Here is a 25,669-nt window from a genome sequence, read left to right as displayed (position 1 = left end):
TGTACCTAGCACATTTTGTTTAGTCCAGCAGTGATAAAAACTCCCACATTTAAAATCACAGACCTTATCTACATCTCATGAGAGATTCATGTGAATACCTCAGTGTGATTAGCCCATGGTGGTTAATCAACACAGTCGGTGGCCCAATATTTTCAAATACTATTAAGTCTGTTAGTATGATATGTGGGACAATAAACACAGTTAGCTAATTTAATGATGAGTCAAATAATGGATTATTATAATAAACTTGGTGTCAGATATATGAATATTTATGACAAGTGGTCAGTCTAAAAGAAAATGGGTTATGAGCTGGAAAGGCCACAAGGAGCCATCAATAATTTATTTTAAAAAAAATGCATGGTTTGAAATATTTATAAATAATATTTGATAAATTTGTTATCTGCACATTCTGGAAGCTTCGATAAAATATTCATCCAGAGCAGACCCCCTGGTCTCTGTGGTACTGCCGGCTCTGTAAATGTCTACTGAGAGCAGTATACACAAGAAGCCCCTCTGTCACATTCTGAGTCATTTTCAGCTGAATTACAATATATAATTTCTTTAAAAACTTCAGTTCAAAGCTATTTTTTGTCTCTTCTTGAAAGTGAAGAGTAAAGCCTGATTCCAGCATACGTCATCCAAATGAAGAGGCAGAAAACGATGGAGAAAGCAGATAAAAGGAACAAATGAAAGAGACAGACTGGCAGCAAGACAGATAGACAGAGGCAGCAGCTGGAAAGTTGCAGTAACAGAGGATTTCTGCTCACTCTGAAAGATGGAAGGAGAATATGAGCTGATAAAAATGTCTGCTAAATGTATAATTCTTGGCTCTGGCTTTTGGACTGTCTACCTCCCACATAAAGCAGTGCAAAAGTTAAACTGTATTTAACTTTAGGAATACAGTAAAGTATTTAAGAAAATTATAAACTGCAGAGATATTTTTTTTTACTTCAGTTTTTAGTATGTCAAGATTGTGAGAAAATACCACAGTGTGTCTATTTACAGGTCTGATTCTTCGAAAGCTGTTCATTGAGGTTGGATTCACTGGGCTGTCTTGATACTGTCGTACTCCAGCAGTGTGTATGGAATCTGATGCTATCCTGTCAATATACATGCCACTGGTGTGTTGTAGGACAAAACCATTGCCTGCATAACTCCTGGGTGGTCTGAATGGTTGCTCACAGCCAGTTCACCACACAGTTTATGTTATATTTATACAGTCAATGCTTAGTGTTTTATTACTTCACATGCACTTCATTCATTGCTAAAATCTCACACCCAGAAAGTGAAGGCTAGAAGAAGACGATGGAGAAGCCATTTGAGGACATTAAACAAAACTAACAGCAGTATTGAGAAATTGAGCAATGTAATCATGTGTACGCACTGTTTTTCTAGTGTTGTGGAGAGATCCCACATGGATACCAGAAACACTTCTCACAAACAGCTTAATCCAAGACTCACCCTGACTTCAGTGGATAATCTCACCTGGATACTGTAGACCTGTACCTAAGAACTGTTGCCGTAACCATAAAGACTATGATGTTCATAATGAACATCCTTTAAACTCACTGTTTAACTTAATAGTATGCAGTAGAATAAGGATTTGTAATCCAATTATTCAGTGTTACTCAAAAGATGCTGGGTTCCCTTCTGAGTCCTTTTTCAAGGTTTCTTCCTCATGTCCTTTCAGGGAGGTCCTCCTTGCCACTGTCACTTCTACCTAAATCTACATGTGGATTTCTGTAAAGCTGCTTTATGACAATGTCTATTCTTAAAAGCACTGTACAATTAAATGTAGTTGAACTGAATTGTTTTGAAGACCACCACTCCTGAAGACCTCCATGGAAACTCTTCCCAATTGGAATGCTCTGAAGACAAGCACTTTATGGGGAAAATAAACCAGATCTAAGAGGACTACTTTCTCATTCGGTCCTAAGGCAGTCTTCTATCTTTCCACTGTTGTGCGTTTGATATGGGAGGACAGGAGGAGAGCGATCATGGTGGTCTAGGCAGACATCCACGAAAGACATCCCCACTGCACACACACTTGACTATGTTTGGTTTTGTAGCCAAGATGTTCAAGGCGTCTCTAAGGAGACTGTAACCTCTGTTTGACCCACTCATATAGACAAAGATATGCCATTAAGAAAGTTGCAGTGATTTGCATTGTTGTAGTATCACCTAAGGATTCTTTAAGAATAATTTCAACTGATGGAAACCAGGCATACGCTAATACACTCACCGAACACTATACTGTACTAATACTGGGTAAGGCCTCCCTTTGCTTTCAAAACAGCCTCAATTCTTTGTGGCATGAATTCCAAAAAATGTTGGAAACATTCCTTTGAGATTCTGGTCCATGTTGATATGATTGCATCACACAATTCCTGCAGATTTTTCTGGTGCACTTTCATGCTGTGAATCTCCTGTTCTACCACATCCCAAACGTGTCCTATTGGATTCAGATCCGATGACTGGGAAGGCCACTGAAGAACATTGAACTTATTTGTCATGTTCATGAAACCAGTTTGAGATAACTTTTGCTTTGTGACATGGTGCATTATCATACTGGAAGTAACCATCAGAAGATGGGTAAATTGTGGCCATGAAGGGATGCACATGGTCAGCAACAAAACTCAAATAGGCTGTGGCATTCAAGCGATGATTCATTGGTATTAACGGGCCCAAAGTGTGCCAAGAAAACATTCCCCACACCATTACACCACCTCCACCAGCCTGCACTGTTGACACAAGGCAGGTTGGGTCCATGGATTCATGCTGTTGGTGCCAAATTCTGACCCTACCATCTGTGTGCCTCAGCAGAAATCAAGACTCATCAGACCATGCTACGTTTTTCCAGTCTTCAACTGTCCAGTTTTGGTGAGCGTGTGCCCACTGCAGCCTCAGCTTTCTGTTCTTGGCAGACAGAAGTGGAACCCAACGTGATCTTCCTCAAGGTTCGACGTGTTGTGCATTATAAGATGCTTTTCTCCTCACCACAATTGTATGGAGTGTTTATCTAAGTTACTATAGCCTTTCTGTCAGCTTAAACCAGTCTGGCCATTCTATGTTGACCTTTTTCATCAAAAAAGGTGTTTCTGTCTACAGAACTGCCGCTCACTGGATGTTTTTTCTTTATTGCACTATTTCATGCATTGTGATTAGATAATTGGGTAACACTTTACAATAACAGTACATGAATAATCATTCACTAATACCTGAATTAATACATACTTAAATATGAACTAATGATGAGTTAAGGCATGTGCTAATCATGAACTAATGAAGAGCTAACCTTAACTGTGACGTGAGTCTTATGAATTCATGCGTGAATAACGACCACCTTAAGTACGTTAGTAATTGTTTGTTAGTTAATGTATTAATTAACATGTAGGGGTTTGTCTGTAAACTACAAAAAAGATGTTTGTGTACGCAGATGCAAATGGCAAATTATAAAAACAATTTGAAATTATGTACATTTAATTCATATTCTTTCTTATAGAACATGTTTGATTTAGTTTACCCCATGTGTTAATTAATACATTAACGAACAAACATTTACTAACGTACATGTAAGGTGGTCATTAGTCATGCATGAATTCATAAGACTCACGTTGTAGTTAAGGTTAGGTCTTCATCAGTTCGTGATTAGTACATGCCTTAACTCATCATTAATTCAGGTATTAGTGCATGATTATTCATGTAAATCATCCTCTTATGGTTATTGTAGATGAACTTCAGGTATGCTAAATTATAAACCTTTATAACAGGCATAAATTATTCTAAACTCGTGTCAAGTCACTCAAACAACTATTCACAGTACGACGTGCAGTGAAATGCTTTTTATGACTGTCCAATGACATAACCCAGAATTATAGATATAAAAAAAAATAGATATAAATATAGATATAGATAGATATAAAAATATAATATAAAGGATATAAACGATACATGGCAGAAAAAATATGGACTTTATGAGGTATAAAGTGCAGATATGTGCAGCTGTATGTGCAATACTATGCTAATTCGGGCATTATCTATCTAACTATCGGGGGTAGTTGCAGTGAAATAGCTAACATATATAATAAACATTTATAAATACGGGGTAATACAGGTTTATTAACAGGAATGTAGCGGGTGCAGATGTTGTGCAAACAAATCCAAGGTCTACTCCTAGGTGTTGTTCTGGTTGAGAGCCCGAATGTCCTGTGGGAAGAAGCTCCTCCTCATTCTCTGTGTTGGGCTTCAGGGAGCAGTCGCACTTCCCTGACCACAATAAAGAAAAGAGTCCATTGTTTGGATGGCTAAGATCCTTCACTATCTTCCTGTCAAAACCAGACACAAGACCTACTACTGTTTTAGATGTTTGGTGGTTTTGTTTGTGACTCACTAATCCAACAAGACTATCTTTCAGAACTACAACCACTCATGACCTAGGTGGAGTGGTGAAGACATTACTGAAGTGTCCAACTAAGCTGTAGAGACAGACTGTTTGGGAATAGAGACTGATGTGGAATCCAACTTTATCAGTTGCTAAGGCTGAGTCCTTTAACTTCAATCATAACATGGAAATAAACTTTTCCATAACATCCACTGTGAAGTGACACAAAGCAGCTCACTTTTCTTTTGTACGACTATTATGTAGCCGGACTAATAGTTATTTTTAGTAAGTTTTTTAAAGTCCAATGGAGCTGAATTCAGATCTCAGCATGTCTGGCAGACATCTCATCATGGATGACAATTTATCAGCTGAAACTTAATCCCAGCAAAACAGAGGATGATTCCCAGGTGATTCATCCTCTTGTCAGGATCTTGTGATCTCCCTGGACAACTCTTTGATCTCACCTTCAGTTACTGCATGCAATCTTAGGGTGACCATGGACAATCAACTGTCGTTTTCCTCTCACATTGCTAATCTGACACGCTAATGCAGATTTCTCCTTTATAACATCAGAAGAATTCGTCCATTTCTATCCACACAGGCCACTCGGGTGGACTGGACTACTTCATCTCGCTCCTGGCAGGTCCGCCTCCGAGCGCCATTCGTCCTCTGCAACTGATCCAAAAAGCAGCTGCATGACTGTTTTTCAACCTTCCTAAGTTCTCCCACGCCACCCCATTGCTACACTCCCTCCACTGGCTTCCTGTAGCTGCCCGCATCAGATTTAAAACACTGATGCTTGCCTACAAAGCCAAAAATGGACCAGCACCCACTTATATCAAAGCACTTATCACATCCCGCACGGCACCACGCTCCCTCCGATCCTCTAGCACTGCTCCACGGGTCCCACCATCTGTCAGGGTACAAGGAAGACGTGCATCGAGACTCTTCTCTGTTCTAGCTCCAAGGTGGTGGAATGAACTTCCCCTAGATGTCCGAACAGCTGAGTCACTGGCAGTCTTCAAATGACGTCTAAAGACCTACCTCTTCCTAAAGTACTTAAATTAGCAAAAAAAAAAAAACAACACCACTTTGTGTTGTCAAATTACATCCCAAACAGAGTTTTTAGACTGATAATATGCTTAGTAATAATAATAATAATAATCGCAGTATAAACAACATAAATGAACCACAAGCTGCAAACAGCATGTAAATAAATACACATAAATATGTTACAGTTTGTTGTTGATTTGTGTAAGACAGCAAGACCCCCATCATCACTGCAGTTAATGGTCTGGGCAGAGAAGTTCCCACAAGGCCTTATGCTACTCCTCAGCCAATCAGGATGTGGAGGCCTGGGGTGTGTGAATGATGCATTGTCTTCCCTATGGAGAAGTGGAGAGAGGGGAAGAGAGATGCATTGTGGATCTCATGAGCCTGGGTTGACACAGACGGTGTTCTGTCTCAGAACAGATAAAGCCAGATGCAAATGCCTGAGCCCACTCTAACTCGCTCACGTTCAGTAACCACGTTATCCTGGACAGGACCCTGGATGGGACACCAGTCCATCACAGGACACCATGCACACAAACATTCACACAGCCACTCACAACTAGGGGCAACTGATCTTAGCCAATACATTCACTGGCATGTTTTTGGGATCTGTGAGGAAACAGAAGATCCCAGATAAAACCCACATGGACACGGAGAGAACGTGCACAGAAACTCCACACAGGCAGTAACTTGAGCTCAGGATTGACCCTGATGCTGTGTGATGTTATGACGTGTCATGCTTACTATATCTTACTATACAGTGTAGTAGGTAAAACCTCTCAGATCAATGACCTGTGGCACATTTATTTTAGTTATCAACGACACATTTCCTATGACAGGTAGTGAAAGTACACACACACACACACACACACACACACACACACACACACACATACATACATCAGAGAGAAGAGCAAGAGAATAGCCTGTCTAAGGATCAAACCACAATATCTAAATATTGACTCTGTGAGTTGTAATCATGTTTGGTTTGTGGAAAGTGAAAATAAACACAAGTATGTGTCTGCGTGAGATCCTATCTTTATATAGAAGCATTTAACAAGGACAAAGATGCCCTTAAACACTCTTCAAGGCACGATTAATGTATATACACTATTATACGATTAATGTATATGTTTTTCTTCTTCTTCTTCTTCTTCTTCTTTGTACCTGTCTGCCTGCCAGCCATCTGGAAGATCATGAAATATGGGGTTTATAAAGGTTTCTTCAGTGAGTATGTGACAGTGATAGTGGAATAAACATTTTATGTGTGTGGCCTAAGTAAAAATCCTGCTTTACTTTTTTAACTAAGGAGAACTTCATGGCTCTTTTGGCATTCTCTAATCCACACATTCCTTGAGCATACTTTAATACAGACTCTAATGGTCTACACTGTGACAAAACTCCCACAGTACATTTATTCTGTTTGAAAGGTAAAAGCACACCACTGAAATTCTTGGCAGATGCTGGTGGAGCCACAGCAGCCTTCTCTTTACCAAACAGACACCTAGTCATTAAACCAAACACTTCAACTATTTGTACATTGTCTCTAACCACTGATACTGCAACTGTGGAAAGAGTCAAAAGGGTCCTTGGTGTGCACATCATGAAGGACCTCATCTGGATCCTCAAAACTACCTTCCTGGCAAAGACACACCAGCAGCTCATTCACTTCGTATGAAGTTTAAGGAGAGCAAACCTCCCCACTTCCACCCTCACCACCTTCTACAGGGGAACAATAGGGAGCGTTCTGACCAGCTGTATCACTGTCTCTTATGGGAACTTCACTGTCTCAGACCTCAAGACCCTTCTGTGGATTGTGAGAACAGCTGAGAAGATCATCAGGGTCTTTCTATCCACCAATGACACGTCCTACCACAAACACAAGCATCTGAAAGGCCAGGAGCAATGTGGATGACCCTGCCCACCCTCTTCATGGACTCTTCACCCTCCTGCCATCTGGTGCAAGCTACAGGAGCATCCATGCCATGACCGCCAGACTCCAAAACAGCTTCTTCCCTGAGGCAATCAGAATACTCAGCTCACTAAAAACATTCTCGACTTGACTTGATATTGGTTCCCAAGGGGAAATTTTGGTCAGGATGGGGGAGGACCTGGAGCATATCTCGGGAATACCGGGTGCGAGGAGGAAGGTATACAAGCACACATTCATGTAACAGCTTGTGACCATGGTTGGAGCTACAGATAACCTGTCCTCCAAACAGCTGGACACTCCTACAAACTTTTATTTTTCAGTTTAGCTGCAAACTGTTGTTGTGAGTTTGTGTGGCAATCACCTCTCAGTCTATCGCAAAGGCGTTCATCATACCGTGCTCACACTGCTGAGCTTGCGAAGTCACTGGATACCCCTAATGCACATACACAGGTAGGTGTGGGGTTTCTAGTGGGGTCTTCCTTAGTGTTTTTCAGCTCAGCACTACAGCCAAGCAACCTCTGGGTTAGCAGGCCTACTGCTAAACTACTTGGCCGATGGGGAACTGCTGGCTGAACCATAAGTGTCATCTTTGGCTCAGACAGTGGCCAGAAGTGGATCTGGCTTAGTATCCAACAATTCGCATGCTCAGTCGGCAGACTCCACACAGTTTATAATAGCCATCCTTAAAATGGCGGTGACCCGTATTGGATTGTACTGACGTACAGCTCAAAGCACAGAAATTCACTGTTTCGTGCAGTACGGGCCACAAAGGTTTTTACTGTGCAACAGTGCAAAGACTAAATAGAGCATTAAAGTGGGTTCAAACTTCTCTGTGGCATCTGTGACCTGGACTCCATGGTTCGTGCCCTAGCTAACATGATTGATGGTGAACAGGTCAGCCTGGGCCACATGCCTACTATTCACACTTGTTTAGCTTCTATGGTAGTTTTGCCAGATGAAGCACCATACTCAGACATATGCTGCCTAAGCATTGAGTCCAGGTGCATTGCTGACATTCTGACAAGAGCTCAAGATATTGCCATGCACAAGGCTTGTTCAGGCAACTCACTAGCAATTTTGCTACTAGTAGTCTCCTTAGGGCTGCTGGAGTTAAGAAACATTCAGAAATGGGTCATCGGACTACAGCTAAACCCCAAATATCACAGACAGAAAACATATCCTCATCTCAATGACATGGGCATGAGCCCTAATTCTCTGGAAGAGTGAGGCTTTTCTCCGGAAAGAAGTCGAACTGGGAGCAGTTCTCCCTCGGAGGGGTTAATCACCACGTATGCTTCCCTCACTGGCTGGGGAGCACTGTGGCATCACAGAAGGACAGGAGGCATATGGAGCCTCAGTGTGAGCACAGAACACATCAATCAAGTGCAACCGAGGGCGGTCTATGTAGCCCTCAAATTCTTCAAACCAGTTCCGGCGTAGAAACTACTCAAGTGGACCCAGATACGATTAGCCTCACTAATGAGCGACTGAGGATGGCGTAATGGTGCAGCAGATATCAAAACATAGTGCAGTTTCCTGCTTTTCTTTCTATTAGTTGCACATAATTTGTGCTAATTTTATAAATCCTTAATGTAATCACGTCTGTAAGATTCAAAATATAGGGACATTGACAATGACAGTGTTCCTTCTAATGGGGATTTAATGCAGTGAATGGGGATTTGAGGTGGAATATTCTTGTGTAACTAGGAAAATGATGGGATTTTAGGACGAGTGCTTGTGTAACTAGGAAAATGATGGATAAAAACAATAAGGAGAATTTAATTATTTTAATTAAGGAAGAGCAATTATTCATCAGTAAAATTACACACATCCATGTACATGACAGTGTTAATTGACAGCAATAATATTTAAGCCTCTATGGCACGAAATTAGGCTTACAAAAAACAACTCCCAATGTCCATTCTTTATGAAGAGGAGAGGAACCAATACTAATCAACAGAAATGCAAAAATTGGTCATATGATCCACGGGCAGTCAGTGGTTTTTTCTTGCAGTAGGTGTGCACATGTGCAGCAGCACCATATTTTCTCTAGAAAAATTGACCTTTAACCAACATTACAGTCATTTTTCATAAAGATCATTTCTAGTGGACGATCGTGAGGATGAGATGGCATTTATTGAGGAGGAAGATGATAGGTAGCAGCCCTACATGGAGAAATTGAGAATGATGAGGAGGATGAACAGGGTGAAGATGGAGGTACAGTGATGGTAGCAAATCTACAGAGAGAAGATTCATGTTTGAGCAGAATTCAACAATCAGGCCACAGAGACTTGTTCATGGCCTCCGGTGGCCCATGGTTTTAATGTTATGGCTGATCAATATACAGAACACCCTATAACATGTAGAACCACCTTTACTAACAATAACTTGAAGTAAATCTTTTCTGTAGGAGTTTTCAGTCTCTCACATTGTTCTGGAGAAATCCTGGCCCACTCTTCTTTACAAAATTGCTTCAGTTCATTGATATTTGAGGGCATTTTTTATGCACAGTTCTCTTAAGTTCTCCCACCACAGCATCTCAGTGGGGTTGAGGTCTGGGCTTTGATGTGTCCCAGTTCCTGTGGCTGCAACACAAGCCCAAATCAGCACCCTTCCACCAGCATGCTTGACAGTTGGTATGAGGTGTTTGTGGTGATGCGTTGTGTTCGGTTTTTGCCAAACATGGTGCTGTGCATGATGACCAAACATCTCCACCTTGGTCTTAGCAGTCCAAAGGATATTGTTCCAGAACATTTGTGGTTTGTTCAGATGCAATTTTGCAAACCTAAATCATGCTGCCATATTCTTTTTGGAGAGAAGGGGCTTTTTCCTAGCTACCCTTCCATGAAAACCATACTTGTTCACTCTTTTTTGGATTGTATTGTCATGAACATAAACATTTAGTGTGCTTACAGAAGCCTGTAGGTCACATGATGTAGCTCTTGGGCTTATATCTCTTAATTTATAAACAGTTTTACCTTGGACTGAAGTTGCTGGCATGCCCACTCCTGGGAAGATGGTCTTGAAGACTCTCCATTCATAAGCAATCCTTCTCACTGTAGAATGGTGAATTTCAAACTGTTTATTGAATAGATTTTTGTAACATTTCAAGGGGATTTTTTGATAACCCCTGATTCAGACCAAATCTTCTGGTAATAATGAGTGAGTGGATGTTATCAACTGGCAGGAACTTTCTTTTACTTTTCTTTGAAAATATTCACATTTGACTTAAATCTTTAGAGCCCTCTAGTGTCTAAAGCAGCATAGACTCCAAGAAATGACTTGTGTTTGATAAAGCCAACAGCTTTTTGCAATATCTGGAAGATAGAAAACAATGAGGAGCAAAAACATAAAAACAACCTAGTAATGCTAACCAGGATTACTAAATACAAAATCAGTTAGTACACACCAGACAGTAGGCTGAGTCACAAGTCTCAAGAACAGAAAAATATGAGTTCCTCAGAGCACAGAAAAAGGATCAGGTCTTCTGTGGAACTCTTATGGGAAAAATAAAAGCCTTTTCTAGAGAAAAAGAAGAGGAAGACAAAATGACCAGGACATGAGGCATATTCTCTTAGTCTGACTTCTCAATCAGCACTGCAGTTTAACCTCTTATGCCCATTTACATTCCCTAAGGCAAGATTACAAGACCTAAGGCTTATTATTCAGTACACTGTCAATGAATGAATGAATGAATGAATGAATGAATAAATAAATAAATAAATAAATAAATAAATAAATAAATAACTCTAATATTACATTATAGGATTGAGGGCTGGAAGTGTGGAAAGATTATAAAATATTTCCAAAATGCATAACGAAAAGCATGATGTGGAGCTTCCACAAAAAAATGTCATTAGACAACAGGAGCTCTTACATTTGTACTTTATCAAGAAATCCAGATTCTATAAATGTAGATTTTTTAAAAATATCTCTAAATAGTCATGGACACCAGGTACCTCATACTTCTGGCCATTTTTATATGCAAAGCTTTTATGCAAAGGATAAGCAAGGATTTATTTCTGAACACATTTGCCACTTTAAAGTTTTGGTGTCTTGGAAGGTTATAGTGTAGTACGTTTTCATTTAAATGTTGCAATAACCAAAAAATAAATCTTAGCTAATGTACTTCCTGTGTGTTCAATCTGCCAGCCATTAGCAACAGATGAAGAGCTTGAATAAAACACACTGGGCGTGATGTTAAAGGAAAACAATCAACAAAGCGGTGATGTGATGTGTTACCATCCCAAAATTGATTATTTTCTTACAGCAGCATGTCCCTAAGTGTTTTATTCCTCTAATACCACATGAAAATAACAACATATACTTTTGATCTGTTTTTAGTTACATTTAATGTCATGGAACATCCATCAAGCAAGTTAATTCACTTATGTTCACTTATGCAGCTACAGGATAAACAGTCGTTCTTCGCCATCCTCTCTTTTTTCCACTCTCTGGAAGTTACAAAAATCTGAGAATTGAACAGCTCTGTGGTAATTAATACTTTCCCTCAAAATTAATTATTTATGCTAGTTATGTCATTACTGTACAATTACACTGCATGCTTGTTTAGAAATTAAAACTAAATACTTTTTTCATTGCTTATAAATGTTTCAGTACTGCCTCGGTGAATGATTTCTGGCTTTAATCACCAAAAGTTACAATACATTTTGCATGACAAACTGAATCCTCTGTACAAAAACTAAGTTATAATAATTCTGTGAATTTGACTGAAAGGTAGTCACATGAATGCTAATTTTAGCTTATTATGAGCAAGAGTATGTGGGATAGAGTAAATAAGTGTGCCCTTGTTTCACAATAAACTGTATAAAATGTGTCGGAGTCAGTACCAACTGCTATTAACTAGCATATTTTTCATCTTGTGTTCAGGAACAGTTACAATTTTGAGACAGAGACAATTTCTCTACTGCGGTCATCAGTAGCCATGACGATTTTGTGCATTATCTGTTACAAACCCCTTCCTCATTGTTGTACTGGGCATGATGGGACTCATCACTGACACGTTTAAGTGCCTATAGCTTCACACTTCTGTCTAGTGAAGGCACTGAACAGTTGCGTAGCGTGTAAGTGGTACATAAGTGTGTGATTTGGGACACAGCTAATGCTGCCATGTTAATGGAAATTCTGCAAATAAAACACCAATCGAAGCCCTGAGGTCAGATGGAAAATACTCCTATTTTACTTACTGCGTATTCAGCACTCTTTGTGTGAAGAGGAAAAAAAAGGCACCATCTTCTCTTAGCTATTTTCATTTATTCAAAAGACAGCATATCATTATATACAACCAACAAACCGGAAATTTGCTAATTGTGAATTGATGGCATTATGGTCTACAGTGGCATGAGTGAATGTTACAGTGAGGTCTATATTTTAAAGAAGTGAAGTGATAAACCATGCAATGTGGAGGTTATAGCCCAGGTTCCACTGGTAATGCCCTAAAAGCAAAAGGCTTCCCCTGATGTTCTAAGAAGACTAGCACTACTGAAACCAACTATCAAGCCTGACTAAAGAACGGCTAGCAAAAGACAGAAATGTTTTAGGTTAAAGTTTGTCCATGTACTTCGATGCAAGTTAAAAAAGTGAGAATTCTTCTGTACATGTATGGGTCCTGTAGCGCTAAAGGACTATGTTTAAAATAATGTTAACCTTCTAGTGAAGTTGATTAGTCTTTAAAAATGAAGTTTAAAAAATTGAACATTCACTGAGATTCACATGAAGCACTGTTAAGTGAATTAGCCTCTGCAGAACGGTAAGAGTACATACTGTGGTGCTGATTATATCGGGTTAAAAATAATGAAACTGTAAAAAATAAATATACCTTTCATACTGGAATTTGTTCCAATAAGGATTGTACTAATGAATTTCAAGATCTTTCACAACATACCTGCAGGCATTTAAGTGTTAAAAGGAAAAAGGCACATGACTAATTTCAAGTGAAAGTTGAAGGGTCAATATTAGTAAAACCTAATGGCTGTCATACAAACAAACCGTACAGTCTGCAGTTTATCACACAAGAAAGTGTATACCACACATGTGACATGGCAGAGTGCATGGGCGTGGCCATCTGCAAAACTCTTCCTTCTTAAAAGGAAATCAAGAAATTAAGGCAATCTTCTTATCCTGTATTCTTAACACAAATTTAGATCTATCAACGAAATACTTTGGGTTTTTTTTTTTTTTTTTAAACATTACACAGACAAATTATGTTATAATTTCATGTTTTCATGAATCTGGATGATTGTGCTGCAACAGGACGTTACTGTTCAGTTAAGTGCTCGATTCACAGTTGCTTTCACGTTTATGAAACGATCAGAACAAAAAGAGGTTCAAGCCAGCAAGCACCTTCTTCAAGGTTTCACCTGCTACCCATATTGTATCCACACACTGCACAAAATACATGTCAGAATGTGCAAGAATGGTTTTTGCTTGACCAAAAGAAAGAGCCAGTTTGTTCTTAAACCTAAAAGCAAACAGCAGAAACTGAAAAGAAGAAATAAAGAAAGACAGACTTTGGTCCATGCAATGTCTAATCTGCAGGTTTTTGAAATCAAGAGCACCCATTTTTGTCTTTTTTGTTTAGCGTCCCTGTTGTCAACTAAAGGTGGCGCATGCTCATTTCTCTCTTTAGCCGTTCTCCTTCCACAGAACCAAATGAATGCTATGGTCCGGCATGCTGGTGGCGAACACCAGGCCTGCATCGTTCTTGCCGTCAAAGCCGTTGAGCCATGAGGTGATGCCTGGAAGGAAACTGGAGCCTCTTTTGGATTTGCGGTAGGCTGGCAGCGGCCAGCGGCCTGTGATGGCTTCAGTCCTCAGGTCCATTACATACAAGTGGTGGTTGTCAAACAGTAGAGCGAACACCTCACCAAAGCTGAGAAGGGAGGGACTAGCTGGGTCTTGCTGTGGTTTGATAATTCTGTGGGAGGCATGAAGGACATGTTACACACTGGTAAAGTGACATATTCTAGATAAATTGTACCTGCGTGGCAAGACAACTTAACAGTTTGCCACAAGCAAGCAAAGGCACGGGCAAAGACTGTTTCCTAGTAAAGCAAAACATCTTTAAACTTACAGTAAATGACCACAAGGTAGTGCTTCATGATTCCCCAGTCCATCACAACCATGTTGCAAATATCCAAGTGCATAGAAAAGTTATTTGGCTGTATTTAAATTTATTGCTATATTCACTTATTTGACACTCTGCTACCCTGTAATGTGAACACAGTCTAAAACTCAGCACACAGGCTGCCACATACTGTATCCCATAATTCCATCCAGAGGTCACAAAAATATTGTTACTGCATAAAACTTTACTCCATGGCAATTCTTCCAGTCATATAATCACATCATTATATAATATAAACAATGTGGGGAAAGGGAAATTAAGTTTATGGAACACCTCTTATCTTCCTTATCTAAGGAAGACTTTTGTCTGTGTACAGTTTAAGAAAAAAAAAAAAAAAAAAAAAAAAAAAAAACCACTCGCATGACAGAACCATTTTCAGTATGCACTGTATTAAGCAGACAATTATACACCTGAACATATACATATACACTCAGTGTTCTCCTACTTACTGATTCATGAAGAACTCAAAGAATCCAATTTACACTTGGCACTAAAGCTTTACCTTAGCACATCAAAGCTGGCAAAGTCCCACTGGTAGACGCCCAGGTCCGAGCTGCAGACAATGTAGCGGCCATCGAACTGTAGACGGGGCTGCAGACACACACTGCGATCCTCAGACACGGACAGAGTCTTTAAGCACTTACAGTTGATCTCTCGCCCTATAGGCCACACCTGTTTTGAGTACAGAGAGATGGCCCATGCCCTCTGTAAGATCCTGTCATAACCACATTGTATTCAATGATCATGTAGTAACATGCACATTTAGTATGTAAACTACCCACCCATATTTATACACCAATCAGCCATAACATCAAAATCACTGACAGGGGAAGTGAATAACATTGCTCGTTACAATGGCACCTGCAAGGGGTGGGATATATTAGTCAGTGAGTGAACAGTCAGTTCTTGAAGTTGATGTGTTGGAAGCAGGAAAAATGGGTAAGCGTAAGGATCTGAGCGACTTTGACTTGGGCAAGTTGTGATGGCTAGATGACTGGGTCAGAGCATCTCCAAAACGGCAGGTCTTGTGGGGTGTTCCCGGTATGCAGTGGTTAGTTCCTACCAAAAGGTCCAAGGAAGGACAACTGGTGAACCGGCAACGGGGTCATGGGCGCCCAAAGCTCACTGATGCGCGTGGGGAGCGAAGGCTAGTCCGTCTGGCCGATCCCAAAGAAGAGCTACTGTAGCACAAATTGCTGAAAAAATGAATGCTGGCTATGAGGGACTGTGTATTCTGACACCTTGCTATTGCAGCTTGCTGCGTAAGAGGTTGCGTAGCCGCAGACCAGTCAGAGTGCCCATGCTGACCCCCTGTTCACTGCCGAAACCACCTACAATAGGCATGTGAGCATCAGAACTGGAGCATTGAGCAATGGAAGAAGGTGGCCTCGTCTGATGAATCATGTTTTCTTTTACATTATATGGATGGCCGGGTGCATGTGCGTCACTTACCTGGGGAAGAGATGGCAGCAGGATGCACTATGGGAAGAAGGAAAACCGGCGGAGGCAGTGTGATGATCTGGGCAATGTTCTGCTGGGAAACCTTGGGTCCTGGCATTCATGTGGATGTTCTTTTGACATGTACCACCTACCTAAACATTGCTGAAGACCGAATACACCCCTTCACGGCATCGATATTCTCTAATGGAAGTGACCTCTTTCAGCAGGATAATGCGCCCTGCCACACTGCAAAAATTGTTCTGAAATGGTTTGAGGAACATGACAAAGAGTTCAAGGTGTTGACCTGGCCTCCAAATTCGCCAGATCTCAATCTGACTGAGCATCTGTGGAATGTGCTGGACAAATAAGTCCAGTCCATGGAGGCCCTACTTCGCAACTTACAGGACTTAAAGGATGTGCTGCTAACGTCTTGGTGCCAGATACCACAGAATACCTTCAGAGGTCTTGTGGAGTCCATGTCACGACAGATCAGAGCTGTTTTGGCAGCACAAGGGAGATCTACACAATATTAGGCAGGTGGTTTTAATGTTATGGCTGATCCATGTATAAATTTTGTGTCTCTCTTATGTATTTCTCTGTATTTCTGCATCCTGAAACTATATATTTTTTTCTTTTGCCCCTGGATGTACTTGAAATTGCACTTATATTTTTATATTTTGTTAGTAGATGTTATCTGTTAATATATGTCCAGTGTTCGTAGGTAGAGCTACCATAAGAATTTCAATGTGCAGTTTTACAGTTTTCCATGTGTCAGCTGTGCAAATGACAATGTCTGTGATTTCGATCCCATTAGCGGACTAATGGGAGTGTTTCTCAAGTTTAACATGATCTTTAGATTACCTTGATTACATATTTATCAGCACTCAGTAAGATGTAGTCGCCAGGACTGTGCATCATGGACTCCACTTGGCTTTTCTGAAGGAGTACCTAAATCAGGGTGAATGAAAGGTTCATATCATAGATCTACATATTAGACTGATGACGATATTCTGTACACAGCACTATAAGCAATATTAAGACAGACATTAACAAAACAGACATTTGTTGTCCAATAATCAGACATTTGTTATTAGCAGACTGTCTACGAACAGAAAAGGCTTGACTTCAATCATTTTCCTGCAATCAGATGCAGGTGTGAGATTTGTGAGAAGAAAAATCAAGCGCTAAGAATGAGCCATTACTTTACACTTTCTGGGAGCTAGTGGGTTTTGGTGTTATTTAACTTAGCAACCATATAGAAAATGTGTATTTAGCAGACACAAACTGTTACGGAATATCACCTGCACTTTGAAGCTACACAAACTCAAGCAAGACATTAACGTTAGTAAAAACACTGAAAACACTACTGAGAACCGATACTAGATAATCCGGCCAGAAAACTTATGATTCAAACTCATATTGAATCAAAATCCTGAAGCCAGTATCGTGAATGGATTCGTGATCAAAATGTTTTGTTACACCCATATTAAGCAACAAGACCTAGACCAGTTTTGCGGCTAAAAACCAGTTTGTTTGTAGTGTAAAAGCATGGAACTGGTCCAGCTCGAGAGCGGCACCTTGTTGCTGGAAAATGTTCTCAAAGAGTATAACGCTTACCTTAGTGACCCACTCCGTGTGCCCGGTGAGTGTGTTGAGACATGCTCCGGCTGACAGAGCCCACACTTTGACAGTAAAGTCTGCAGAACCACTGACCAGCGTGTCCAGCTCATCATTGTAGTCTACGCTGAACACTGAGAGAAAAAAAAAAAAAAAACACACGTCTTTTAAAACTCTAATGCTCCAGTGCAAGCAACTGCAGTCATATAGTACACGCTCAGCGGCAATCATTTTACCTTAATCACAGTTTACTTGTTAAAAAAAAACCTGATTAACAATTTAATCATCTAGAACAGTTAAAAAACTGGCCCACAAAAAAATAAACCAAAAGCCATGTAGTGACACTGTGTGCTGTCTTAATATGAAGCAAAATGGACTATTTTTACCCCAAGAGTTCTTTGGCAAAAAAAAAAAAAAAGAACATTGTCCATTGTACCAAACAGTCTTTCTGATGCAAGACATGCGTGTGCACACAGAGAGAGGCTCCTTTCTTTTCCACCAAACTAGAGTTTATTTTATCAACTGTTAATAAAACTCTCATGTACACAAGTGCACAAGTTACACAATGTGCTAATTTCTGCAGTGTCTCTTCTGGACAAAGTAGGCCATGATTTTCTTCCTGCAATTACGTTAAAAGAAGATTTGAACTGGGTTCAAAACAAGGTTGAGAGCTTGCCACGTTATACAAATCTATCAGAGAAAGAAACTAAATTAAACTGTCATTATATTTTTTAATACTTTTTAACCATTTATTAAGTTTGGTGGCGAACTTGTAGGTTTAATAATCAGAGACATCATCACAGTCAGCCTGGTAGTATAAGACAGACACGTTACATGTCATAACCCTAATGAACTATCGTATTTCTACTTGGACAGCCCGAAAAACCACAGCATGTACGCTAAACACATGTATGTCCATAACTCCTGACTCATCATTTCTACTGCAATGGTGCAGAATGACTGACATTGCAATATCGCTGCGGGACACAAACCTGCACCAGTGTGTCCACGGAACTGCTGGATTTTGGCGCCTGTACTCCACTCCCAGCATGCAATGGTGTTGTCAAAAGACCCGGTCACTAGTTTTTGCTCATCAAACTTCACAGTAGCACAGGTGTGTGTCTGGATGCCATAGATACACTGACCAGTGCGGACATCCCACAGCTTGGCTGACAGGTCATCAGAGCCTGAAGGACAAGTATAGACTGTTAAAGAATCATCTGCACCAAGTCACTTTGAATGTTCTAATATTAAATTTAAAAAAAGAAAAAAAAAAACGCACATCCCTCGTTTTCAATTATTGGAATCTCAACATGTCCACCTGTAGCCCTGGAGTGCCACTCAATGGCTGTTCTTTGTTTTTCGCACCATTCTTTGTAAACTCTAGAGGCTGTTCTGTATCTGTGTGATTTTACGCATTGCATTGCTGCTAACTGTAGGTGTACAGGTGTTCCTAATAAAGTGGTCAGTGAGTATCACACAGTATATATAATGTGTTTTCCCCCCACATGTACCAAGCAACATAAAAAAACAAAGGCAAAATACTGGTGTAAGGAAAAGTAGCTATCAGAAGCATACATCCTTCACTTCCCACAGCCCTTCCACTTTATACTTTTATTCATGTTTGATCAGACCACTGCTTTAGCTAAAAAACAGAAAACCATAGTGTTTGTCTCCCATCTCACCACAGCAAGGGGTTAAAATCTGAAAATGCTAAGGCTAACCCACAGATGCTGGCGCTTGCGCATTACAAATGAATTTGTTGCAGATTCTGGTTGCTAAAAGTGTTCTATTAGTTCTTAGCTACATTAGCCTTGTAGCTCAAGACACAAGGCTAAAGACACTATCAGTGGAAACATGTCTAAGCTGGTTTATTACTTCTGGGATAACGTTTGAGGATTTTTTTTTAATTTGATTTGTTTCTGAAACACTCAATTTAAAGATTCATTATATATTTACTACAGCAAGCTGAAGTCACATGGTTTCACATTAAATCCATAAAACTAAAGCAAGACTCAATTCCCAGGCTGTAAAAATCCACACCTGTGCAGAGGAGGCCATCCTTGTAGTATAAGGCATACACCCGAGCGCTGTGCCCAATCAAGGAGCTTGTCTCAAATGCGTCCTCCTCTTGCAGCTGTTTCATGCGACGCTTGGCCTTAAGGTAGACGCGTTTCCAGTGGCCAGCATCCTGGATGGAGTCATCGATTCGCCAGCCCAGGTCTCTGCACACACCTTGCCACACTTCGGTGCAGGCGTTGACTACTTTGTTCCACTGCTTGCACACCAGGCAGCAAGTGAGCAGCGTCTGAGGGTCAAGCCAGCGCAGCAGGTAGAAGGCCAGCTCCAGGGGTAGGAGGCGCAGGAAGTCACGCTTCAGCAGTGCCTCCAGTCCATTGGAAAGGTGCCGGAGTTGAACAGCGCCACTCAGAGAGATCAGGTGGTCCAGCAGCTGATTGCGCTGCAGGTCATTCAGTGCCAAGAAGGAGGTGGAGACCGACTCCAGCCATCCCTCGAAGGCCTCCTTCTCCATGGCCACATGAGGGCGACTACCTGAAAACAGGAACGATGGTTTAAAAAGTCAGGTTTAGCAGGCAGCATCACTCTAACTGACAACACCCAAAATACTGAACAGAAAAGTTCTAAGTCCGGTGTTTGGACACTCCTTATAATTTTATACTTCATTCTTTATCAAACTGATGATGAATAAACCATTTATTGCATTGTAGCATAAATAATGGCATTGTAGTGCAGCAAGTCTGACACTGTTTCTATAATCAGTTCCTAGAAATCAAAAAAAGAATCAATTATAAGATTCTAAGATTAGATTAAAATTAATCTATAATAAGATTACATGATTCTCCTGTAAAAGATTCTGCATCAATGTACCAAGTAATTGGACAATAGCATTGGATTAGGCACGAATTAGTTTTATTTAAGATGTTAACAGTGTCAGACGTTTCTTATCAACCTTAAATGCTAATAGAGAAGTTTATATATTTCATTACCTTTTTTTATTATAACAGACCACCCACTTATGCTTGGTTCATAGCTCTAATCCTGAATTCACACCAGTCCATTTAATCCAAACCTCACATGTTCCTGAAACTGTGGAGCAGTGCACAAACAGCTAGTCATCTTTTACTGATTATCCATAAGCATTACTACTGTACAAACACACTTCTATGAAACCGCACGCTACACAATCATGACATCTGTGTAGATAATGACTTAAAGTTAAAGATATCACTGCTAGTGAAAAAATTGAGACCAAGACAAAAAAAAACAAAAAAACAAGGGCATCAGAACACGTGGGCTCGACATTCATGCGCCTCTAAAGCAGCTGGTGTAGACTGAACCACTTGTTAAAATGGGAGGATAACAGCTGCATGTTGTAAACACATTTCAGAAACACATCTGCAGTGAACTAATCACTGAAAAGTGCAGTGCGACGCAGCACCAAACCTCAATCCTGAACTGTACTCTTACTGAATACCTGTGTTCATTTCTTCATCGTGTAACAGTACCAGTTAGTTCAGTGGAGGTTGTCCAATTGCTGACAATTTGTAATCATCTTTAATTAATGAAATGATAAAACAGACAGGTTTTTAAATGTTAAAATGTGCACAACACTGTTGCTGGGCTTCCTCACATGGAGAATTACTGACCACGAGACACAGAAAACTACAATAATGTGCACTGTTTCTAGCTCCAGCCCTGTTTGTTAGGAAGAATAAAGACATTCAGCACAGGTATTTAGTTATGGTGCGGTTCACTTGGCAATAGAAAGAAACAAAGTGTGACACCCTGCGGACTTGTTACTGTCCCTCACTGTCCCTCACTGTCCTGTAGGAATCCATGGTGTGTACTGTAATGTTTAGTGACATGTGACCTGCCCATTGGCACACTTCTATTAGTTGCTATTGTGTTAAAATGAGGGAACGTAAACAAATTAAGCTTTATGCTGTTCAAGATGGATGATGAGAATGTTTTCTGAAAGCATGTAGACAGAAATCAAAAGTCCAGATGCACAAGGAAGCATAGCTGCTCTGTGGCATCCTGACTCTGAACCAAATCATGTCTAGAGATCTCCACCCCATCAGCCGCCCCTGTAGCTACCCTGTAACTACCCCATCAGCCGCCCCTGTAGCTACCCTGTAACAACCCCATCAGCAACCCCTGTAGCTACCCTGTAACTACCCCATCAGCAACCCCTGTAGCTACCCTGTAACAACCCCATCAGCCGCCCCTGTAGCTACCCTGTAACTACCCCATCAGCCACCCCTGTAGCTACCCTGTAACAACCCCATCAGCAACCCCTGTAGCTACCCTGTAACTACCACATCAGCAACCCCTGTAGCTACCCTGTAACAACCCCATCAGCCGCCCCTGTAGCTACCCTGTAACTACCCCATCAGCCGCCCCTGTAGCTACCCTGTAACAACCCCATCAGCAACCCCTGTAGCTACCCTGTAACTACCCCATCAGCCGCCCCTGTAGCTACCCTGTAACTACCCCATCAGCAACCCCTGTAGCCGCCCCAACATCTGCCCTGTAACTACCCCATCAGCCGCCCCTGTAGCTACCCTGTAACTACCCCATCAGCCACCCCTGTAGCTACCCTGTAACTACCCCATCAGCCACCCCTGTAGCCGCCCCAACATCTGCCCTGTAACTACCCCATCAGCCGCCCCTGTAGCTATCCCTGTAGCCGCCCCTGTAGCTACCCCTGTAACAACCCCATCAGCCACCCCTGTAGCTACCCCAAAAACTGCCCCTGTAGCTACCCTGTAACTACCCCATCAGCCGCCCCTGTAGCTACCCTGTAACTACCCCATCAGCCACCCCTGTAGCCGCCCCAACATCTGCCCTGTAACTACCCCATCAGCCACCCCTGTAGCTACCCCAAAAACTGCCCCTGTAGCTACCCTGTAACTACCCCATCAGCCGCCCCTGTAGCTACCCCATCAGCTATCTCATCAGCCACCCCATTAGCCGCCCAATCAGCTACCCCAACAAAATCTGTAGAAATGATTCAGTACCAGCCCCGAGTGTGCCACTAAACACTACACACTAATCAAGCAGCAACATACCAGATGCTCAACAACACAAATCACTTATTCCTAGCATGAAGGCCAGCAACACTAACACTCCTAAACAAGTGTGTAAGGCCTGTCACGAGCGCGCGACCTGTCTGAGCAGTTAGTTACTGAATACTGAATACTGAGTACTGAATACTGCAGCTGACTCGCGTTTAGCTGGAAATCACTTGCGGTAATTTAGTTTAAAAACTGCTGCTAGCCACACAGCAAAGCTAACTGTCAGCTGAGGACTGCCACCAGAAATATTTAAAGAATAAAACGTAACCGCGGTTTATATAACAAGCTAATAAATATCCCGTAAAACCTCGTCACTGTGTAATATTCAGAACTTTCTTACTAGTTAACGAGCTCTGTGGGAAAGTAAACTAACTATACTAACCAAAAACCCCACAGCTAACCAGCTAACTAGCGAGTGACTTACCATTTCCAGGAGAATCCAATTGTTAGCGAGGATGCTAGCTAGCTAACCAGCTGGTAGAAAACACTTTAGCTAGTTAAGCAGTGCTAGTAAAAGAGCTGCTACTTCTGTACTAAATGACTAGCGCTGTTATTGCTGTGATGTGATGTGACTAGGTGTCCAGCCTTACCTAGCCTAGCATTACTAGCTAGCTACAAGTCTGATATATTTGGCTAGCATGACAGCTTATCACAGCTACCATGTTAAGTATTAACGGAACTAAAAAAACAAATAAATTATATAAACAGGTTAATATATAGTTCTTTCACTGACATAACGATAAAGCAAACAAACACACCCCCGACTCCGCAGCGCTACATGAGCTACCCCGCTAATCTATAAGCACTGAAGAGTCCGCTAGCAGGCTCAGAGCGGGCTGAACACCAGCGGAAGGAAGTTTGGAGCTCACGCCTTATTTTCCCACCCGTATTCCTACAGACCCCTGCTCCCGCGCTGTGATTGGCTAGTTATTCAAACTCACAATCAATCCTTTGATTTAGACGCTGGACTACTAACCAATCCTGGCCCAGGAGGCGGGATATTCTCAAAAAAACAAACGGGCGAGACGAGAAAACCTGCGAGCGCAGGTAAGAGTTGAATGATTGGTTAATACAAAAAAATGCCTGTCACAAGCCCCGCCTACTCGGAGCGGTTGAATTCTCGAATCAGAAGACGTGCGTTCTACAACCGCTCTGACGTCACATCCGGCTGTAAGAAACGACAGCGTTACATTAATGTGCTAGTTTAGCACTCAAGTACAGGGTTTTAGTATTTTAGTATTTTGTCCACCACTGGTTAGTATAGCTAGTTTTAGTTTAAGCCTAATTGCTTGAGAACTACATTTGAATGGGTTTAATCTACATCTAAATAACCCAAAACTGAACAGAACGTGGCCAACATGCAGTAAACTGCCCTATACTAATCACTGTCTGTATTTATCACGATATTAAAAAATGGATAATACTCACAGTTTTCAAGATCCAGAATAATGCAGACTGAAGAAATCACATGTCCATTAATAATGGTAAAACAAATAAAAACCTTTTTTTCTTTTATTTTGGTTTGTGTTCGGTGTACGGATAGATTTTTACTGTTAATGTATTTTTTTCTCACTTGAATCCCCGGGAAATTAAACTTAGATATGGGTATTACTCAGGGATAAACATGAGCTGTAATTAGAAGGGGTTTGGGGAGCTCGTGCCGCTGTGGGTCTCATGGCGACCAGCAGGTGGCGACATTCAGCTTCACACGACACACCGTCGCGAGGGCGTGACGTCACTGAGCACCCAGCGGTCGCGTATTTAAAGGAGCAATAACCAAAATCTTTCATTTCTTACTAGTACAAATATTGTGGTCCATTATGTAGAAGTAATAATAAAAAAAACAATAGGTTAAGACATTGTCTCGGAACAGGTGTATTATATAGCATTTGGAAACCTGCCTTCTGGTCTGGATTATTTATTTGTTTGTGTTTGGATTGGCCTCCTGTCAGTCAATTTATAGACACGCCCCCAACGCCCCTTCACATCCTCATAACTCATTATGAGGAGAAGTTGCATGCTTATAGCCGTGACTTGGCTTTCAAGCAGCTGAATGTCTGAATGCACTTGAGAGTGATGTCATGACAGTCATTGCTAATGCTAACTCTAGTTAAACCACCATAAGTTTGGGGGCGGAGCTTTGTGTACATGGGTGGAAATGGGGGTGGGCTTAATGAATAAAAACAATCATTCAAATCTTATTCAGCTCCACCCATTTAAACATTAGAGACCTATTTTTCACAAATCAAATAATGAACCACTGATTTATGTGAAAACCCAGATATTTCAATGTTTGCACCATTTGATATGCGTACAGTCAGCTCCAGAAATATTGGCATGCTTGGTAAAGGTGGGCAAAATAAAAATAAAAATCCCACCCATTATCCTTTATAACTATTTCCTCTCAGCTATAATATTTTGCACACTGCAGCCCACCTGCTGCACATTGTTCTTGACATACACTATATTCCCAAAAGTTTGTGGAAACCTGACCATCACACTCATATGTGTTTGTAGAACATCCCATTCCAGATTTAGTCCCCTTTCACGGTTATAATAAGCTCCATTCTCTTGGGAAGGCTTTCCACTAGATTTTGGAGCGTGGCTGTGGGGATTTGTGATCATTCAGCCGCAAGAGCATTAGTGTGATCTGGTAATGATGTCAGGTGAGGAGGCTTGGGGTGCAGTCAGTGTTCCAGTTTATCCTAAAGGTGTTCAGTGGGGTTGAGGTCAGGGCTCTGTGCAGGATACTCGAGTTCTTCTACTCCATCCTTGGCACACCATGTCTTCATGGAGCTCGCTTTGTGCACAGGGGCACTGTAATGATGAAACAGGTTTGGGCCTCTTAGTTCCAGTGAAGGGAAAGTGTAAAGCTACGGCATACAAAGACATCCTATATAATTGTGTGCTTCCAACTTTGTAGCAACAATCTGGGGAAGAACCACATATGGGTGTAATGGTCAGGTGTCCACATACTTTTGGCCATATAGTGTATCTTT

At 41.2% G+C, this 25,669-nt stretch overlaps 1 protein-coding gene across 4 annotated transcripts; it reads right to left on the bottom strand.

Annotated features, from left to right (window-relative positions):
* Nucleotides 1-12,621: 12,621 nt before the first annotated feature.
* fbxw2 (F-box and WD repeat domain containing 2) lies at nt 12,622-23,708 on the bottom strand. 4 transcript variants are annotated; one of them, XM_034300854.2, is made up of 8 exons: nt 23,095-23,549; nt 20,580-20,679; nt 19,615-20,124; nt 18,564-18,758; nt 17,572-17,705; nt 16,816-16,902; nt 15,017-15,186; nt 12,622-14,304 (listed from the first exon to the last, which is right to left on the bottom strand). In XM_034300854.2, exons 3-8 carry the CDS (start codon nt 20,102-20,104, stop codon nt 14,013-14,015), a joined length of 1,368 nt encoding a protein of 455 aa, XP_034156745.1. In that variant the 5' UTR covers nt 20,105-20,124; nt 20,580-20,679; nt 23,095-23,549; the 3' UTR covers nt 12,622-14,012. The 4 variants fall into 4 exon arrangements, with proteins under 4 accessions (XP_034156745.1, XP_034156747.1, XP_034156744.1 ...); XM_034300856.2 differs by lacking the exons at nt 20,580-20,679; nt 23,095-23,549 and adding an exon at nt 23,612-23,708; XM_034300853.2 differs by lacking the exon at nt 20,580-20,679 and having other exon boundaries at nt 23,095-23,548.
* Nucleotides 23,709-25,669: the final 1,961 nt, after the last annotated feature.

This window comes from Pangasianodon hypophthalmus, chromosome 27 (assembly GCF_027358585.1).
Source record: "Pangasianodon hypophthalmus isolate fPanHyp1 chromosome 27, fPanHyp1.pri, whole genome shotgun sequence".
NCBI classification, from domain to species: domain Eukaryota; kingdom Metazoa; phylum Chordata; class Actinopteri; order Siluriformes; family Pangasiidae; genus Pangasianodon; species Pangasianodon hypophthalmus.
The sequence above is the reverse complement of the archived record's forward strand: the minus strand, read 5'-3'. Positions and strand labels throughout refer to the sequence as shown.